This window comes from Dermacentor variabilis, chromosome 9 (assembly GCF_050947875.1).
Source record: "Dermacentor variabilis isolate Ectoservices chromosome 9, ASM5094787v1, whole genome shotgun sequence".
NCBI lineage: Eukaryota > Metazoa > Arthropoda > Arachnida > Ixodida > Ixodidae > Dermacentor > Dermacentor variabilis.
In genome coordinates, this window is record NC_134576.1 from 89,752,122 (window position 1) to 89,772,261 (window position 20,140).

The 20,140-nt window shown below is 45.0% G+C and overlaps 1 protein-coding gene across 1 annotated transcript; it reads right to left on the bottom strand.

The window, feature by feature from the left end:
- Positions 1 to 13,537: 13,537 nt before the first annotated feature.
- On the bottom strand, positions 13,538 to 15,461 carry APP-BP1 (Nedd8-activating enzyme E1 regulatory subunit APP-BP1). The gene is made up of 2 exons (XM_075668720.1): positions 15,442 to 15,461; positions 13,538 to 15,343 (listed from the first exon to the last, which is right to left on the bottom strand). Exon 2 carries the CDS (start codon positions 15,288 to 15,290, stop codon positions 13,680 to 13,682), a length of 1,611 nt encoding a protein of 536 aa, XP_075524835.1. The 5' UTR covers positions 15,291 to 15,343; positions 15,442 to 15,461; the 3' UTR covers positions 13,538 to 13,679.
- Between the last annotated feature and the right edge of the window lie 4,679 nt (positions 15,462 to 20,140).

Below are 20,140 nucleotides of genomic sequence, written 5' to 3' on the forward strand. Positions count from 1 at the left end.
AGATTCTTATACAGATTCTTATACGATACTTAGGACCGCATAACAGGCGATGAAACGGAAAACATGCAATTTTAATAGGTAGAAATAAAGCAGCCTGGATTAGAGAGTAAAAGTTAAGTACACGATATCCTATGATTGAGGCATACTAGGAGTTCAGCAGGCCTTGCAATGAGCTGAAATGCTTCATAAAACAGCGCGCTGGGGATCGAAAACGAGCACATTAGCCCGAACAGCACAAGACGGGTGACCCGCCGTGGTCGCTCAGTGGCTATGGTGTTGGGGTGCTGATGCACCAGGTCGCGGGATCGAATCCTGGCCATGGCGGCCGCCTTTCGATGGGGGCGAAATGCGAAAACACCCGGTTGCTTAGATTAAGGTGCACGTTAAAGATCCCCAGGTGGTCGAAATTTCCGGAGTCCTCCACTACGGCGTGCCTCATAATCAGAAAGTGGTTTTGGCACGTAAAACCCCACAATTTAATTTAACAAGACGGGTACTAGCACCAGTGCTTGCTTACATGCGTGAAAGGCACATCAATATTTTTGAGCGTATGGCATATCTTATATAAAAAAAAAAAAACGCCCGCCATGCGTGCGCGCCACGCATTTTCTCGACCATGCAGTCAATTTCCTTGGTAGAGATCTCGACAGGTGGTGTACTAATGCAGCCATCGGCTTAATTTATTGTATGCAAAACACCTCGCTTACCGATCTGCCCTCTCCGGCCATAAAGTTGACCCGCACACGTGCACTACGAAACTTCGACATGCACTGAACCATTGCAGCGCCCGTCGTCGTCATCGTCATGGTTGTTGTCGTCGTCGTTGTTGTCGTTGTCGTCGACGTCATCGTGGTTATTATTGTTCTTGTCGTTTATGTTGCCGTTGTTGCCGTCGTGGTTGTTGTCATCTTCGTGCTTTTTTTTTTTTACTTGCGCGTATGGGAAGCATGGCAAGCTAGGGGCGCTATAACGTAAAACTATTCGAAACTTTTCTATTCCAATTCTGCTATCAGCCCTCCACGATTGGTCAAAAGCTTTTTTCCACCCCCCCCCCTTTCACCTGTCTGTCACGCGACGTCACGAAAACCGCGATACCTCCCCATATGATATGGTGTGTACACACTGATTATGCATGATTTGACAGAAAAATGAAAAAAAGAACAGTTATTTGTTATTCGACCCCTTTTCGCCATTAGCCCTCAGCTATAGGTAAAAAGTTTTCGGGCTGCACCCACTTCACCTGCCTGTCACGCGACGTCACAAAACCGCAATAACTCACCGCGTCAAAGTGACGTGTACGTGATAAAGGTGCATTATTATGCCGAACAAAACTGAATTTTCTTCGGAATAGCCGCAGGCAGCCCCGTTCCGGAAGGAATAAAAGATGGCTGCCGCCGATCGCTCAGACGCTGGCTACTCGCACCTGCCGGAGAGCATGGGTGTATTTGCGTATAGTAAAACTACTTGCGTGACCGTGTAACGTTTTCGAGCATTTTCGGCACGTTTACCCCTCATTCTGCCAACTCTTCTTTGCTGAGGGTCCGTCTTAGCATCATTCTTGAGCTTCCGTTGCATGCCACCGCGATTTTCGACCAGCCACCGCAAGCTAAGTAATGGAAAGCCGACCACTCGTAGACGCCGACACCACCCTGTTCATCCGGTTATCGACTTTCAGTGCAGTAGCTCGGCCCCGTCGATTCCCTCTCCACTCGAGCGTTCTCCTCGCCTCTTGTCAGCCAATTAGATATACGACCAGCCGCTCAGTGTAAGCAATGTTATTCGTTTTTCAAGTAAACAAAAGTGACCTCCTATGAACGAGAAGAGCGTTTGATTGGTCTGTTCAGACAACCCTGTGGGTGACCGCCCGGTGTTTGCGTTCGTGGTTACGCAAATTTGACGTCAGGAGATTGGAATAGGAACATATTGGAATAGTTTTACGTTATAGGGCCCTAGGCTACGTCAGAGCCGGCTATCGCAAGATCCCAAATTAGTTACTCAAAGAGAAAGAAAGAAGATAGTGTCAGAAAAACACTATACACATACGAACACAAGCGAACAAAGACTGTCTCATCTATGTCACCAGCACCGAAGGCACTGTCTAGTACGGCGGTCGCTCATTACATAAGGGTGCCAGTTGTTTCCTCCTATGTATGGCACGTACCCATGACCGCGGATTGGCTAAGGTTCGCAATGTAAACATGACGGAATCTTCCCGGCAACTTAATGGTCTGCATTACCTCCAGTTACAGGCAGCACGGCCGGCGCAGCTCGTGTTTATGCATTTGTCTTCCCTATAGCGCCGTAACCGTGTTTCATAATACCAGCAACCAACTAGTCCAACATTCCACGTTAGTAGTTGAATTGTTACGGTTAAATGTTTGGCCACTCCTTCTTCATTGGTACGGCCGACTCTCCTATATGTGACCATGCATGTAACCCGGGGAAGACCATCGAGCGTCTTCTCTGCCATTGCACCCGCTTTGACGTCCAATGTCAGTTTCTTCGGAGCGCGCTCAATCAACACGACTGTCGACCGTTTACAGAGGCAAACGTTCTGGGTGCTCGGCTTCATCCATCATCAACCCAGAAGACTACCATAGAGAACGGGACTACGCTCGCTCCAATGGCTTTTCTAAAGTCAACGGACCTGAAAAGACGCTTGTGGAAACACCCTACGTCTACTGCTGTGTCGGCGAACTGTATCTCTCCCTTGTCCGTCTCATTTTTTTAATATTTAATCTCTCATCCACTCTCCTCCGTGCAGGGTAGTAAACCGGACGTCCGTTGTCCACGTCTTTCCTTGTTTCTTTCTATCTCTTTCTCTTTTTTCGAGCGAGTTGCATGGCTCAGCGTGTCTGTCCATCATGCGGCTTGTCCGCAGCAAATACAGACCCGGTAACATAACCAAATCATATGGTGTACTACTGATGATATTTAGAACGAGATGAACCGGTTTTCCAAGTTTTACAGCAATGTTGGTGCGACTAGTATAGAAGCCCTCCGTTATATGCCTGTTCTCAATGTTTTGCGGAAAAAAAAACAATCTAGATCACTCAGGAAGTTTATATTTTCAGGAAATGTGCGAAATACTTATGGTGACATGAAGACATAGTTTGAAGTGTGTAGGTTAATTAGAGCCTAAAACAAAAATTGATAAACGCTCGTTCCATGGCCTGTTTAGAGGCATCATGACACGCTTACAAAGTTTATCCGCTTCTCTTGGAGTACCAAAGACGGCAGCGATTTAATATTTAGACGAAATGGGTGCCATTCTATTTTTGACGTGTACCTGAAGTTTGAAGTGTATAAGCTGACTGTGTGCTTGAGAAGTAATTACTAAATTATTCGTTTTCTATTAATTTTCATGCCTTGTACGAGGCGTGCAGAACTATGAAAGTTCGGCGAGGAGAGCGGGAAAACAAACTACACTCCTCGTTGAAGTAGGAAGCTTCTAGTGAGCGACGTATACACAATAAATGCTTAACAGGAAGCTTCACCTGAAGGTCTACTATCTAAATAATACACGGGAAAAAAGAAATTGATTTTCTCGGCAACCGCTGCGCCGGATTTGATGGCGTTTGTTAAATTTAAAAGGAGTTCAAATCTAGTGACTGTTGAAAACGGATTCTTAATTTAGGCCGTCGATATTTTCATAAAACTATTTTTTTTTGAAAATTGCAAGATTTAGAAAAACGAAACTACCACGTTTACAACTCTGTAACTCAGCCCTGAGAAACGATATCACCATTCCGTAAACTGCACCTAATACTACATCTAAAGCGAATAACCTTCGTTATATTATACATTCATTTGAACTATACTGTTAATTTGTGATTAGGATTTTCGCAAAACTCTCGTAAACATTGTAACAAATCTACGTAAGCTGTAAATTAATATGTCAAATGTGCAGGCATCAGATGCCCTACCGGTACAGTTGACAGAACATAGATATCTGTTTTTGGTGCAGAGCTACGAATTTGTAACTTCGTGCTTCTATGTCCTTTTAAAACAAACCAACTAGGCAATAATTATTTTAAGTAATCCAGGCATACATTAAAATTTTGCTTCCTTCAGTCATCATAATTTAGCTTTCTCTTTCAAATGTAACAAATTTCATTAAAATTGGTCCAGAAGTCACTTCAAAAAATCATTTCTGCGCTTTACATTTATTTGAACAGGCGGCAACGGAGTTGGCGCCGAGCTAAAGCTTCCTCCTGATCTGTGCACGTTAATTGATAGATTTTGTAGAAAATTGCTTATTCAAGCGTTTCAGAGCGTTATATGCTGTCGTTATCCGCAGTGTCTACCAAATTCTTAAAAAGAATTGTTTTACACAACTCATCCCCACAGTGCGCGTGGGATCCGCAAAGTTTCTTCTCCTCGCGTGTCGTTTTGGTTCGGAACGAGATGTTACAGCTATAAGACTTCGAACTTTGTGCTTTGTTTTCATTTCTTTTATTTCCGAGTGCACATTTGCGGTTGCAGGTGCGCCTAAATGACGGCCGCATCCTGTCGCGAACACCATTTGCAGCCGGCAACAGTTGTTCGGCACCCATGCGTCGTTTGGGATACATGTTTCTCGCAGGTCGAATGAGCACGATCGTGGAGCGAAAACTGTGTCAAGTAACGCCACGCGGCTAAAAAAGTGCACAGGATGATGAGCTCCGCTGCCGGAACCGATAAATAAAAGAAAGAAAGAAAGAGAAAGAAGGAAGCCAAATAAAATGCCCCGTATGAAGTATGCTAACGTGAGTGAACTGGTTAGGAAGGCAACAGCAGTGATTTAATTATATACGACCACCTGCAGGCTGACACGTGTGCCTTTTACAAGTGTTCTCTCTGCATAGGCGACCACTCTTTAATTGCATTAGCATTCTTAGGTATACTGCACGGACATTTCAGGAGCTATGTATGTATGTATGTATGTATGTATGTATGTATGTATGTATGTATGTATGTATGTATGTATGTATGTATGTATGTATGTATGTATGTATGTATGTATGTATGTATGTATGTATGTATGTATGTATGTATGTATGTATGTATGTATGTATGTATGTATGTATGTATGTATCTGGCGTAGCCAGAAATTTCGTTCGGGGGGCCTCACATTGCAGAAGAGCAGCGGATTGGGCGAGTTGGTGTTGCATGGTAACAACAAAATTCAAATAGCGCTAAACGACAGGGCCAGAATGAGGAGGAGACAAATACGGCGCTGATTTATCAGACATCGAGATCATTTATCAAATTTATCGAGAGACAAACACGGCGCGTTGTGATTTATCACAACGCTTCGTCTCATCGGACCTCGCTGCTGGCTTTGGCAATTTGTCTGATAGTATGTTTATTTGGCTTGTCTCGTTGTATGGTCCTATGTATGGCTTTAGAAAAGTCAATGCACCTTTGGCGTTCAATATTTACACGAACATTAACCCACAGAGTTCCGCAATTGAAGATCTAAAGCACAACTTTGGAAATGTCAATGCACCTTTCACATCAAAAGTTTATGACAACTTTATACCCAAAAATTTCGGAATTGGCATCCATGGGCTCCGTAGATTCCGCGGCCTCCGCAAGATGCCGCGGCGAGCCCGTTCGCCATCAAAACGCCCTTGAAACTTTGTGCTCGGATGGGGCTGCTTGCGTTACGTGACTCCCGGTGCATGGCCGTTGCCGCGAAATCCAGCCCGAGTTCGCAATGTTCGTGGTGAAATGTCTTTTCTAGCGTGAAAAAGACATTCTAGACAAAATTCAGAATGATTTCCGGCACCGGGGATTGCTTTGGTGGGCGGTGCATAGACAGCACGAAAAAATTTCGGGGGGGGGGGGGGGAGGGAGCTGAAGCCCCATAAGCCCCTCCCCTGGCTACGTCCCTGGTATGTATGTATGTATGTATGTATGTATGTATGTATGTATGTATGTATGTATGTATGTATGTATGTATGTATGTATGTATGTATGTATGTATGTATGTATGTATGTATGTATGTATGTATCAAACCGTTTTCCCGCCTACCTGGGTCACTGGGTAGTCCGTGGTCGAATGGTTAGCGCAAAGGCTGCTGTGCCGAGGTAACAGGATTCGAAGTCATAACCATTTGACCAACTTGGGACGCTGAGTATGTGTCACTACGTACGTACGCGCCGCTCTTCAACCCCATGTTATGTTATGTACTCATGTGTACCCATTATGTACCCATGTACCTCATATTATGCTTGCACTGTTATGACTGCCCTGCCTTGCTCTAAATTCTGTAAATACGACAGGTCACCAGCTGTTCGTCCTATGCGCATTACATGGCCTAGCTGTCCAACTCCATTTCTACATTTTAATGTCAACTAGAGTATCGGCTATATTCTTGTTTGCTCTCTAATCCATGCAAGCTGTAGACCCCTTTCGCGAAGCACTTTGCTCTAGAGAAACGAGCAGGCGCTTTCGGCGGCGCACTGTACGTTTCCTCAACCAGAGTCTCTGCCTCAACGAAAGCGCGCGAATACGAAACCATTACCGCTTCTGCCCTGCTACTGTGCAATCAGTGATTGGAAATACTACTGGGCTTTCGCTAATGCATGGTGCTCCATTCATGCCGCAAAATGTGGACAGGTAGGGGGAAGACGTGTGCAGTGCTCGGCTGCAAAGAAAGATATAGTCAGCGACATATATTAAGGGATGTGATCGATGTGCGGGACCAGGTCAACAGATTTCTGCTGCATGTGAACTGCCTGTGCTGCGGGCCCTTCTCAATGCACGACTTTCCTCGAGGATAAAAAAAAATTCCCTCTTCTGCCAGCGTTGCATCGCTAACCTCCAAAGAAAGTACTTCAGCCCCGGAAAGTCCGCAAGAGTGAGTAGCGCTCGTTGCACAGTAACAAAGCGAGTACCGCCACTTCCTGGCATACTAAGTTTCTCGCACGTTACCTGCACGCGTCTACCCCAACTCACTCGCAAACATACACCCACTACATCCGCAACCAATCAAGAATAAGTGAATGGGCACTCACTTAAACCCATGCGCCGAAGCATGGATGACAGCGCGACTAAGTTTCTCGCACGTTACCTGCACACATCTACCCCAACTCACTCGCAAACATACACCCGCTACATCCGCAACCAATCCAGAATAAGTGAATGAGCACTCACTTGAACCCATGCGCCGAAGCATGGATGACAGCGCGACTACACCGCGCAACACACGAATGTTCGAAGTTGAACGTTTCGTGACGGTCCACAGAGTAGGGAGATGGAGCTGACAAGCTATTACAAAAAGAACATCTACGTGCCAAGCCCTGTGTGCGGCAAGAACAAATATATCGCAACTGAGCACACCCGCGAGCGATTAGGTAGAAAATAAACAATCAGATAGTGACCGCACCGATGAACTTGGTAGTCAGAAACATCACAAGCCACTGCTCAAAGTGTTTTCAAATAAGGAACTTATAGCAAAACACACTGATTCTGATTTACTTCATAAACGGAAAGTTTGGGCAGCCTGTAATACATTTCTGAAGTCGCTTTTAATACAAGCACTGCATACGCAGCTCGCGCGGTTTGGAATACGCGTAATGAGCTCACAAAGCGCCCACATCTCCTTTGAAGCTGAGGCTTGAGCTTTGTGCCGTCGACCCTATCACCGTCCACGATATTCGCCGAAACAGTGGTTTGCTGAGACGCACCGGGGCGTCAAGCACACACATTAAAAACACGTAGGCAACGGATGCATCCGAGGCAAGCAATGGACGCGTCACCACGTGATCAAACATGGCGGCGCCCCCGGGATCGTCGTGCAAATTGGGTCCCTGCATAAACAAGAAGGGTGTCAGAAGGAAATGTTTTTCGTTCTGGATTTAGTTTCATTTCGCTGAAAAACGTTCCGTTCCGATTCTGCTCTGGAACGAAAAAAAAAGAAAATAATCCGTAACGGTTCTTACGGTTTTGGTCGCATGCAGAAATTTTCGATGCAAAGATAAAAACATAGCATTCATTTTCTCAATAAGTGAATTACGAATTCTGAGACCATGCTGAGTGCCTTAATTGAGTCGAGATACTGAGCGCGATATGAGAAGCAGCACGTCATCGAGTGTACTCGCTGAAATGCCGCCTGGCCGTTGATGCCGTGAAGACTCACCGTCCTCAACGCGCGGAGGTGCTTCGTCCTACCCCCCGACCCCCCCCCCCCCCTCCTACCTGCGTGTACGTTAAGAGGCGGGCACCCCAGCTCGGTGGAATAATAAAGTTTTCAATCAATCAATCAATCTTCGCAATGCGAGACCGCTGTTTCGATAAAACGACTTTAATTCAACGAACATAAACGAATGATACAACTTCGGTAAGAAAGCGTTGCAACCGTGCAAAACGAAACGATACGTCCTTCAGTGCGCAAGCCTGCTACGGTTCCTATCTGCCAGTGCACCGAGCGACAGGCGCAGATTAGTGGAGCGCTCGACTGGTTATCGCTCGCACTATCCCTGCCCGAGATATATCACTATTTCTGACGTTGCCTGAAATTGGTTGATTCGGATTGCCGACTTTTCCCTCGAACCGAAAACCCATCAAAAATATTTCGGTTGCACTCCGAAATAATGAACGTTTCCGTTACGTTTTCGTTCTGGGAAAAAATATCGTTTTTATTTTTCGTTTTGGTTTTCGTTCCGTTCCGACACACTGTATACAAGGGTCTACACATACTAAATACGCATAAAATACTGGAAATTCGAATACCATGCTGCGTGTCCAAGCTACGGAAATAGTTTTTTTCTAAGATCACGTGGTCCAGAAGTTTTGAGTCCGACTGTACAGTGCGGTCAATTCTTGAAAGGATCATCTAAGTGATAATAAATGCGTTGCAATTGCCAGAATTCTTTGCTTGAGAAACAGATAGCCCGCTACCAATCGTCACGATGGCTTGGTGGCTGTCACAAAAGTGCGCATAACCAAAGCGCGCGCCGCGTAACACCCAAGCCAGTAAAGGAGCACGTCGGCCCCGCGGCAACTTCGACAGAGGAAGAACGCTCATACGCCACAGACAACCGACGCAATCAATGGAGACTAGAAGCTTCGACAAGACACGCGAAAGTTATGGTATCGAGAGGAGAGAGCGCGCGCCGAAACGCTCTCTCAGACCTCGACACACGGTGAGCAGAGCGAGAGGAGGAGGGCGACAGACCGAGCGTGCGCCAACGGATGAGACTTCACACTCCTCGAAGACGTTTCGTGGCCGCGGCCGAAAACGCGACAAATGTCTAGAAGATTCCCAGGCATTGTTTATGCTATGGGAGCACACCGTGCTGGAATCAGTGGGGGGAATCAGGCAATCAGTGCCGGTGAAGAGATGTGACGTGTAGACCAACCGTCTGCAGAAGAAGGCGATTCCCCGGAAAGCTAGCCGACGAGACTGCATTTCAGGAAGAAGTTCCTCCTTCGAGATTTGACTCGTGCTACGCCGAGGACGTCTGGCTCAACGCCAGCAAGGGCGAATACGGGTGGACACTTTGTACTCCTACTAATTCTGCACAGTACATGTTGAACTCATGATGCTCGTCATTAGCTATTGTCCAGAGTTTTGTTAACACCCATTTCAACTGCATTGTGATGTGCCTAGCCAAAGTGTGCATGTGTGTATGTAACCGCCTTATTTGAAGAATATATTTCGTTGAGTTTCGACAACTCTGGGCTCTGACTCTGTCGTTGGACGTCCACAACCGGTGTTCACTGGCACAGCAGAATTCTTATTCATCATCCGTGCTTTCGTGGAGTTACTTTCAGAAGGTGATAAGACGGCTTTGGAATTTGGCCTGGCGCTGGCGCCTCGTTCACAGGTTGTGCGACAGTGACTATGGCATTCTGCTGGCGACCACCAACGTTGTGGGTTCAATCCCTGAACACAGTGACCATATTACAGTGGGAGTAGAATGAAATATAAAGCGCATGTACAATGATTTCAGGACCTGTGAGAGAAGCCCAGGGAGTGCCAAAATGGAAACTTTCAGTGCGGAGTCTCTCGTCACAACTCATGTGTTGCTTTGAGCCATGCAACTCTATCAATTCATGCCAAATGCCTTCACCGAACCCATGCCGAATGCCATCGTCAGCGCTTGGCGTGTACCATGCTCCTCACATTCCATGCTGCATGCCAGGCTGGTTCCCCATGAGGAGATTAGCAAACTGAACACAAGAACATGACAAGCGCAGCATGGCAAACACATATACAGTCAAATGCCTTCGTAACGAAGCGTTTGGGACCTCCAGAATCCTTTGTTGTAGAGGTAACTTCGTTGTAAAGCTCTGACCTGTCTTCAACAAAGTGTTTATTACTACTTTTTAAGTTTTTATAAGTGACTTGACTTTAAGGAACATTAAGGATTATCTGAGAAAGGCCACGTCCTCAATCACTGAATTTCTCCCGGTGAAGACAATTAATTAACATGGAGCAACATCAATATAGTTGACACTTGGCTGATGAAGCCGAACGTCTGCTCAAATTTACGCTTGTGTCTCACAAGCACACTAACTTCAATTATCAAATTTACATTCATAAGTGTGGGCGGTTTGAAAATACCTACCATTCAGCATACTGATTACGAGTAACTTAGCTTGGTCTGAACACACAACTTGCAGCTGATGCCGTCAAAATCACTAGACTGCACTTGAAGAACATTATCATTGGCTCACTATATATATATAGCGGTCCTGCAATGCAGCAATAACTACGAGTCGATCCTGTTCCAAGCACTGTCAGTCAACCAGGAAAGCTGGCAGGTGACCTTGAAACAGAAACGCTTCTGCACACACCAAACGTTTCTTACAAATAGGAGTGGCAGGTATGCACAAATCTACTGGCTAAACCATTGGGCTTGCTCGCACTAAAATTTTAAACAGAAGCATTGTCGTTTGCTGGTGGATGCAGTTTAACACATAATGCATTACTTGCTTGTTTAGACCAGAAATATTGGTCACACTAGCCCACTGGCTATGGCGTTGCACTGCTGAACTTGAGGTCCCAGGTTTGATCCCTGCTATGGTGGCCGCGTGTTGATGGGGACGAAATGCAAAGATTCCTGGAGGTTTCGATGCACATTAAAGAAGCGCAGGTGGTCGATATTAATTCGGAGTCACCCCCCCACCCCCGCCCAATACGGTGTGCTTCATTAGATCATGGTTTTGGCATGTAATACTCCAGAATTGATTGAAAAAAAAATATTCAAGATAAACCAGAGGTATGTGCCACACATGACAATGTGAGACACAGGAGAAAAAAAGAGGCAGTTTCACCCAAAAGGTGATACACAGGAGCGAACTTGAAAATCAGTATCGGAAGATTACCAATATTCCTACATATAGCCTACATATTCTCAACTCTGTACAAAATGGTCAAGTATATATTGCGCATCCCAAACATGGTGCTAAACTGCTACCACCATGAAAAGCAACCTCTGTGCAAAATTTGAGTGCGAATGAGCCTATGTCTCAGCAAGAAGAGACATGTGCAGTTCCTGCACTTATTTGCGCAGCATTCAGTACATGCGAGGAGGCGATATTGTTATATAACAAGCCTTAGTACATATGTGTTTTGTTGCGAGGTCACCCAACGGCTTTCCTGGTTGGCACACCCTTAGCTTTTGCGGGATTACACAAAGGTAGCGAGACAATTCAATTCAATTCTGGGGTGTCATGTGCCAGAACCACGATATGATAATGAGGCATGCCATAGTGGGGGACTCCGGACTAATCTTGAGCACCTGGGGTTCTTTAATGTACACCGAATATGCGGTGCATGGGCATTGTTGCATTTTGCCCCAATCGAAATGTGGCCGGGATTCGATCCCGCGCCCTCGGGCTTATTAACACAATGCCAAAGCCACTACACTGCCATGGCACGTTAAAAGACAGTGAAACATAGTTTAGAGGAAGCTGATTCACCACCACCATCACATGCTACTTATTCAAATTTGTTTGAATCACAGTGAATGAAATTAGCTGAATTTAAAAACAAATGCTTAATACTGGCAAATGATGGATGTATATTGGAATTGTCTTTTAATGAAAACTGCCAAACTTCGAAATATTTATAAGTTCACAGCTCATAAGCAACGAAAGCAGCTGTTGGAATTCTGTAAATTGCTACTAACAAAGTGGTTAATACACCATATTCATACTTCCTTCGTCACGAAAGTTTTGCAAAGTACATCCCAAGAATACAATGGCATTGATTGTTACTGGTTTTTCTATACAGGTATGGTATTCAAAAGAGCTCGAAATTTTTTGGGTGATAAAATTTCCAAATGTCTGGCACATTTGCAAATGTAAATGAAAATTATGCAACAATAACATACTCACACTTTTTCTATTAAGATGAAATGAATTGCATTACACTGTACGATTAGCAATCACTTGATCAGTGTGCGTTTTGTGCATAGTTGAATAAAGAGAACGGACAAAGGCCCACAAGCTAAAGACCTGTCTGAATGTGTGCTGTAACTGTGGACACGAATTTGAATCATTGTGGTCATTTTAATAAGTTTATGAACTTGATCAAGTAACAATGTAATCCCAGTGATTAACGAAGACTGAACGAGGAATGTCTCAGGCTGCAGCCAATGCTTTAACAAGGGGGCATGTCTGACAAAATCTGTACGTGTTCTTGTGCAGAGAGAATATGCAAGAACACTAGTTGGCATAAACTTCGATGAAAACATGTTCCCTTTTAAAAACATTGGCTCCAACCAGAGACATACTTTGTTCAACTACTTCAAGTCTCCACGTTATCTGTCTTGCTTAGATATATAACTTGCAGTTGATGTGACAGATGCAACAGCAAAAGGAAATTGTGTGGAAACCATCAATGATGATTGTCAATGTAAGCAACCAACTAAATGCTTCTAGAAAGCTATTTGATTTATTAAAGAAATTGCGTGTTTGATGGCATGTACTGAGGAGGTGTTACAGTGAGGAAATTCTGGTAGCGCTTGTTTCATTACATAATTCAGTAAAGAGCAGAGTCGTTAACCAGCATATCTGTAGGGGTAGTATAGGTGGCTTTACATGTAAGCCAGTTTGCCATGTGTTGTCTTCAGAAGTGCGCGCGCCAGCACGGAACAATACTGACATCCACCCCTGCCGACAGAGTCCTCGCTCACAGCCACCACTGAGAGAAAGGCTGATGAGAAGAGAGGAGGGCTGTTCTGCCTGATCGTTCTACTACAGCATCAAAACTTTCAGATGCTCCAAAGCTCATGTACAACGGCACATGCGTATCAAGCAGGTGGTTGGTGTTCAGGGACAAATATGCCCCGCAACTCGGTTGCTCTTTGCACTGGCACCTTCATATCATTGGCAAGTTCCACTGCCAACCCCGATAATGGGTAAAAGAGAAAAAAGAAAGCTATTCGCTTAAAAAACTTGGGATGAATGCTCATATTTGAGAAACCATCACTAAATCAGAAGAGGACTAAGTGTGAAGAACACGAGGGACTGTGTTTGTATATGTACAGTTGACCAAAAAGTTGACCTCAGAGCATGGATATTTAGACTGGCCAATTTCATTGGTGGAAGTCAAAACGACTGCCTTCACATGTAGTTTATCTCAACACAAATTTTACAAAGAAAACAGGGTTTGTGAATAACAGATTGCCAAAAAAAATACCATGCCTAAAATCTGCGTCAAAGTAGCCTGTGCCTGCTACAAAACAAATGTCTCCGAGGTGGTAGTCATGCCATTGAAGATAAATGTGTTGTTCAATGGCACGTACTGTCCCGTGACCAGTTTGATGACTTCCTGAGCTGCGCAGCCGCCAACGAATGCTGCCACAGTGTGAATCTCCGCAGCGCCATACCGACACATTTCGTGGACATAGTCGTCCTTGGCAACCGGTCCAGAGCCCAACTGTTCGAGCACTTGGCCCAGCGATGCCTTCAACTTACTGATGTCAGTCTCGAGCTGGTCTTCAAAGTAACCTGGATAGCGGTTGTACTGGCTGTAAAAATGGTCGGCAGCTCTCAGCATCAAGTAGAAGATTATTTCGCTGTCTGGGGAATCCAAGCTCGTCAAAATGATGCTGACGGGGGCCTCTTTGGCATTGTACTCTGCAGCCAGGGAGCGACCACGAACCAAACGCAGCGCGTGGGCGTTCTTGCAGAAGACTTTCACCTCAGCTTCGGTGATGAAGCCTTCAGGCTTGCCAAATGTGGTCAGAAGCTGCTGAACCCTGTGATGAACAGCCCTGACGTCCTTCTCTGCTTCGGCATGGTAGATGTTGAGCAGTTTGACGTATCGGTCCGTGTCTGATGTCATGTCTGGGAGCGTTCCCCGCACAGGCAAGGCGCCTTTACCTTCACTCTCGACGAAGTCCTTCAGGGCACGCATCAATATCCAGAACGGCCGGCTTTCCGTGGTAATGTTCAGGCAGGCTTCCTCTTCAAAAAGTTGTTTCACGTGATGGGGCACCTCCGTGGGGGTCAGAGATTTGTTGACTGCCTTCACAGCCTCTTCGAAGTTCTCTTCGTCCTCGCTTCCCCGGTCTCCCTTGGCCCTTATCCAACCCTTGATTAAGGCTTTGAAGGCCTGCTTTTCTTGACTACTTTTGGGAAGGGCTTGTGGCCCGTTCTGCCGACGCCACTCGTCCAGGGCTTTGAGAAGGATGACCACATACGGTGTGTGGCTGTGCTCCTTGTCCGAGAGTTCGCCCATATTAATCGAGTCGACAAAAGCACGCAGAGCGGGGAACGGCCTGTCAAGGCGGAGGTCGTCGAAGTCGTTGTCAGGGTGCGTCTCTATGACAGGATGCTCATTCATCTGCAGTCGCATGTAACCGATGAACCCGTAAGAACGACACACCAAGAGGGGCACGTTTGCGTCCCACAGCCTCGCAGCCAAATCCAGCAGGGTCTTTTCTTGCAACCCAGTCGCGATGACCGCAGAGAAGTTGGAAAAGTAGGCGGGGTTTTGCTTCAGCAAATTTTCGGGAGTCTCTTCCACGAAGTCGCCTTGAACGTCGGGGTTCAGTTCTACGAGAAGCCGGGTAGCGGCCTCCGCCCGCGACTTTCCGATACTATCGCTGTCCAAAAAGAAGTTGTTCCCAACATCTTCGGCCGTCACTGCATGGCCGTCGACGATCGTGAAGGCGCCGACACCAGGGAGTACGATGCTCTTCAAGGCTTCGGTGCCGGTTGCCGTGGCATTGATGAGGCATACGTGGGCGGACTCCAGAGCTGCTTGTCCATGGTCGCCCCACAGCCTTAGCTGCCGGTCGTACTTCTTGCTCTTCTCGGAGTCGGCGGACTTCGGCCTCATGATGTCAGCACGCGATGTGAACGGAACAACGCGCCACTGGCCGCACCAATCGACTGTAAACACAGAAATTCAATAACAACGGTTAAAGGAATACTTTGCACCGTGTGCCTAAAACACAAACACCTATTTAAAGCCGGAATTTACAACTTACATGTTATTGCGTCGCTTGCAAGAAATAAAGCAAACTAAGAAACTGAGTTTTTGGAATAAAATTTGCAGCTAACAATGTTATTTATCGAACCCAGATGGCGCGCAAATCTGCAAATGCACAAAATTGAACACGAATAGCGTTTGACTGTTTAGCAGAATTTTGCTATGTTGTGTTCAAATGGCTTCGTTGTTGCCAGACAAAATTATTCGCACTGCTTCATTATTTTCTTGGCTCACGAAACAAAAAAAAAAACTTTTCGGAAGCATTTTTCAAAGATCCCGATGCTTATGAAAGGCATGTGAGGTGCTCCTTGCCGATGCATCACCGTGCTGACGTGCTTGATACAATTTTAGTCGCGGTCGCAGCAAGTTCTTACGTGCGCAAACCAGCGTGTTATTACGTGTTTTAGCAGGCTTTTAGTAACCTAATGATAGCAGTACCACACCTCTGTGCTACTGTCACTTGTTCCATGTGTGGTTGCAGAAATCAGTTTCGGTATCACTTCACTAAGCAGTTAAAAAAAAAAAGAAATTCATTTGGGCGCGCAAACCGCCTTCATTCAAAAGCCACATTCGTGCGAGCGCATGCTGACAATTTTCAATGATCCCTCACTGATAAATCAGAGATTGGGCACTTGCTCTACTGTCATCTACTGCTTATACACAGCTCATGTGACGACTTAGGCCTGACCGAGGCTTGCTATGCAGTAGTCACAGCTCAGTGACCTAGTGCCACACCCCAAGCGGCATGCCAGTCTTGTCAGCTGTCCTCAAAGACCCAACGAAATCAAAGGCTAGCTCATTCTGGTCGTGAGAGCAATCGTCTATGGGCCATATGACAAGCTGCACAACAATAATCACATATTTTAGCGAATTCGTAACCATGTCACCACAGCTGTCAGAACAAGGAAGCTTTTTATTGACAACGCATATGAGTCAATGAATACAAGCCTTCTACACCATCATAACTACAACTCAAATGTTTGTGAAGTTCATTTTATTTGCTGCATCTTTCATCACGAAGATCCTACTGAAATGTAGAATGTACCTCCGTACTTTGCAACCAAGGAGAAGATACACGGGGAAAAGCCAACAATAAATGCGCGCAGGTGTTACTAAGCGCTTGTAAACACAACAAATTCAGCAGACGCCGCGACTGCTTCCTTAGGCGACGACGGTGACGGCAGCAAGGAGCACTTATGTGGGGTGCAGTATTCTAGAAATGACAGGCGTATGTGACAGGCTGTTAATATGGGAATATTAAATGTTTTTCTGCAATGTTAAACTAAGCTGACAAAGAAGCTCCCACAAGACGCTCATGACGTCTATATCGCAGTCGACAGAGTGGCAAGAGCACTGTGTGTTAAATTGTAAATTCATAATTTTGGTACGTTTTACATTGTTGAAGATGTAAGTGAAGTCTGGTTGAAATTAGTGCACTCAGCAGGAGGCTGGGAAATTCAGCTTCTTCAGTTATACATGCTGGCTAAAGATGCACTATTCTCCACTCATATATAATGTCCTCTGCTAGTCCCTGCAGAGCCTGTTCATTTTGGAGAATGAGAGCTTCGGCCTTTGCATATAGAGAGTACTCATTGAAGCTTTTGGATTGCAAAATTTGTGCCTACAGTTTCTATAGAACCACAATTTAATGGCACATTATGTGCCAATAGGACCGCTGCAGGTGTCACCTCTGACTATCTAGCTAGCTTACACAAATGCAAGAACCTTTCATCAGACTCAAATGGAGACAACTGCTCATGAGGGACTGCACTAATGGTCAAAATGTATTAGTCTGTCCATCAGAACATCATCAAGCTTTTAACTCTGTTTTCTTATCTTATGCAATTTCACCGTTGGCTAGGCTGATCACTTATGCCTTGTCAAAGACAGAAGTGGAACTGGAAGTATGTTTTCTATGAAGCTTGCCATAACACGCTCACACAAAACATCCATAGCTAAACAGGGGTTGCCAAAACACACTCACAGACTTCAGTGCTCATAAAATGATTGAAAATAGGTCTGCTCCGACTTAAAATAATGTTTCATGTGTTTTGTAATGTCTGCTAGTAACAAACTTATTTTACACAAGAACTAGCAAGAGCACCAAGTTACACAGGCTCTGTCATTAGGAAAACCTAGCTCATTGCCAAACACATAAGCTACTTTTGTTTCACAGTGTAGCCTAAATAATGGTTTAAGACAAACTGATGAAATAGATGCATGCTTTACAACCAACTTTTTACTGCTTGTGACATAATCATAGAATGTAGTATTCTATAGCCTCCGAAATGTCATCTACTACAGCTAATCCTTGTTACCTCATGTTACCTTACTCAAATTATTTATCAGAGTTTAGCAGTGTTAGTACCGCCCAAATTATGTCTTTTAAACTGAGCTCTCTATAAGTGAGCTGTTTCATTGACGAATTCAACATCCCAAAGCAATACAGGAGCTGCAGGTGATACTGTCGTGTCTCAGGACGCATGCATTGCCCCCATCTCTGTTTACTCCAGCTCAACTCTGGTGTCCCTTGCAACAGTGGCATAACAGAAGCCTCTAGAATAATTTTGACCACCTAGAATTCTTTAAGAGGCACCGAAAGCTTTCTGGGCAATTATTTTTACACTTATATGTCATCAAACTGGCTGCGGTGCCTGGAAATCAAACCTGGAACGTTCTGTTCAGCAGTGCAAAACATGTGAAAAACTGAGTGGTCAGCATCAGTGAATGGCATAGAGAATGCACGAAGGATACGCAGATGGGGCAGCACATTTGTCCTGTTCATATGTTTCATTGTCTGCGAAATTTGTCACGTTGAACAATTTGCCCAGCTTGAGGGCCAACAAGCAGGAACCATGAAGTCACAACTCTTTTCCACACTCAATTATAGTTAGCATGCTTGGCTGTTTTATGCCGAATTTGCTATTTTGGGTAACCCTCTGAATACAAAAATTTTGCCTACTACTTGGATACTCTTTGGCTGCTTTGGGTATCATTATTAGGTAAAGCGACATTGCAATGTAAGCACATATTGTGGTCACCAATTGCGATTGCTCATTCACAGCTTAACGACTGCTGCCTTTTTTATTCTGTGATCTAGGTCAGTTTCTTTGTTAGTTTGTTTGCTACTTTCAAGAATTTTAAGGCTAGTTTCTGACCTTGGAACATGGCATACCTGCCTTTTTCTCTTTGTCTACACAACCCATGGTTAAAAAAAATGCTGCAGCTTTGTCTGAAGTAGAAACAAGCATGAGATGGCACATTCTTATGCTAAGCAGGATCCACTTGCCATGCCTGGTGCATTATAAAGTAAAAGGGTGGCACTTAATGTTCCAAAGCTGTACAATGAGCTACGAGAGATGTCGTAGCTGGAGAGTTCTGGATTAATTACGCAAGTGTTGCATTTCACCCACTTTGGAATGCTGCAGCGGCAGTCGGGACTCAAACCTGTGACCTCGTGCCTAAGTCACTCCACCATAGCAGCTTAGTAGCAGTAGTAGTATAGCAGCATTAGTACTAGTAGTAGTAGTAGTAGTAGTAGTAGTAGCAGGAGTAGTAATAGTAGTAATAGTTAGCAGTAGTAATAGTAAACGGTAGTATTAGTTTCAATACTAGTTGTTGTGTTTAAGGCCAAAAGGAGGAAGAAAATGAAGGACCCTGGGTATTGTAACTGTCTCACTTTCCAGCAGGCAACTGAACTGTCCCGTGGTGAAAAATAAAGGTTAAGAGAAATGTTATGGTAGAAGAAAGTTTCAATAAAATGGGAAAAATTTAGAAAGGGACATATTTATAAATACATTGTCTGCAAAGTTGGCTAGGCTGATAACGCACGCCTTGTCAAAGACAGAAGTAGAAGTGGAAGCATGTCTCCGTTGAAGCTTGCCACAACACGCACCCAAAACATCCATAGCTAGACAAGGGTTATGCGGTAGACATAGAATTATATGTGCAAAAGCGACTGACAACACGACACTGTTCCCCAATTCAGCACAGTGTTGTGCACTATAAGCTGCAGAAAACTTTCACAGCAATGCACGAATAATCTCCTTCCAAGAGCCACAACCTTTGCTTTTTCTCCCTTTCTGTTCTGCATTTCATATTAGGCTGTCGACTTTATCACACATCTTTCACATTGGTGCTGCTTTACACCTGCCTCACGCACCAGAGTGGGCGCAGCAGGCACTGCCTCCTTAGTTGTTGCCGATTTTAGAGCTCACTTATTGTGAGCTCTAAAAAAAAAAAATGCTCTAAAATGTGAGCTCTAAAAATGTACTGACAGTGTCTCAAACTTTTGAGCAGTGTATGGTGCAAAAACAGACTACCCTCTTTGGCTAACATCCTTCACGACTGTGAACACAAGGAAATTGTAATAGTACTACCACACCAATCAAATTATGGCTGTCATGTTTTAGCAGCATACATGTATTGTTTCATTTCGCTAGGTTAACAAAGAAAAGAGCCAGTGGCACAGTTTGTTAGAGTGGCAATTTTTGGAAGAGGAGGTTCCATGTACATAATCAGTTGGCATTTCCTTTTTTTTTTATTGGGTTTTACATGCCAAAACCACGATCTGATTATGAGGCACGTCGTAGTGGGGGACTCCGGAAATCTGGACCACCTCAGTTTCTTTAACGTGCACCTGTATCTAAGTACACAGGCGCTTTCGCATTTTGCCCCCATCGAAATGCAGGCGCTGT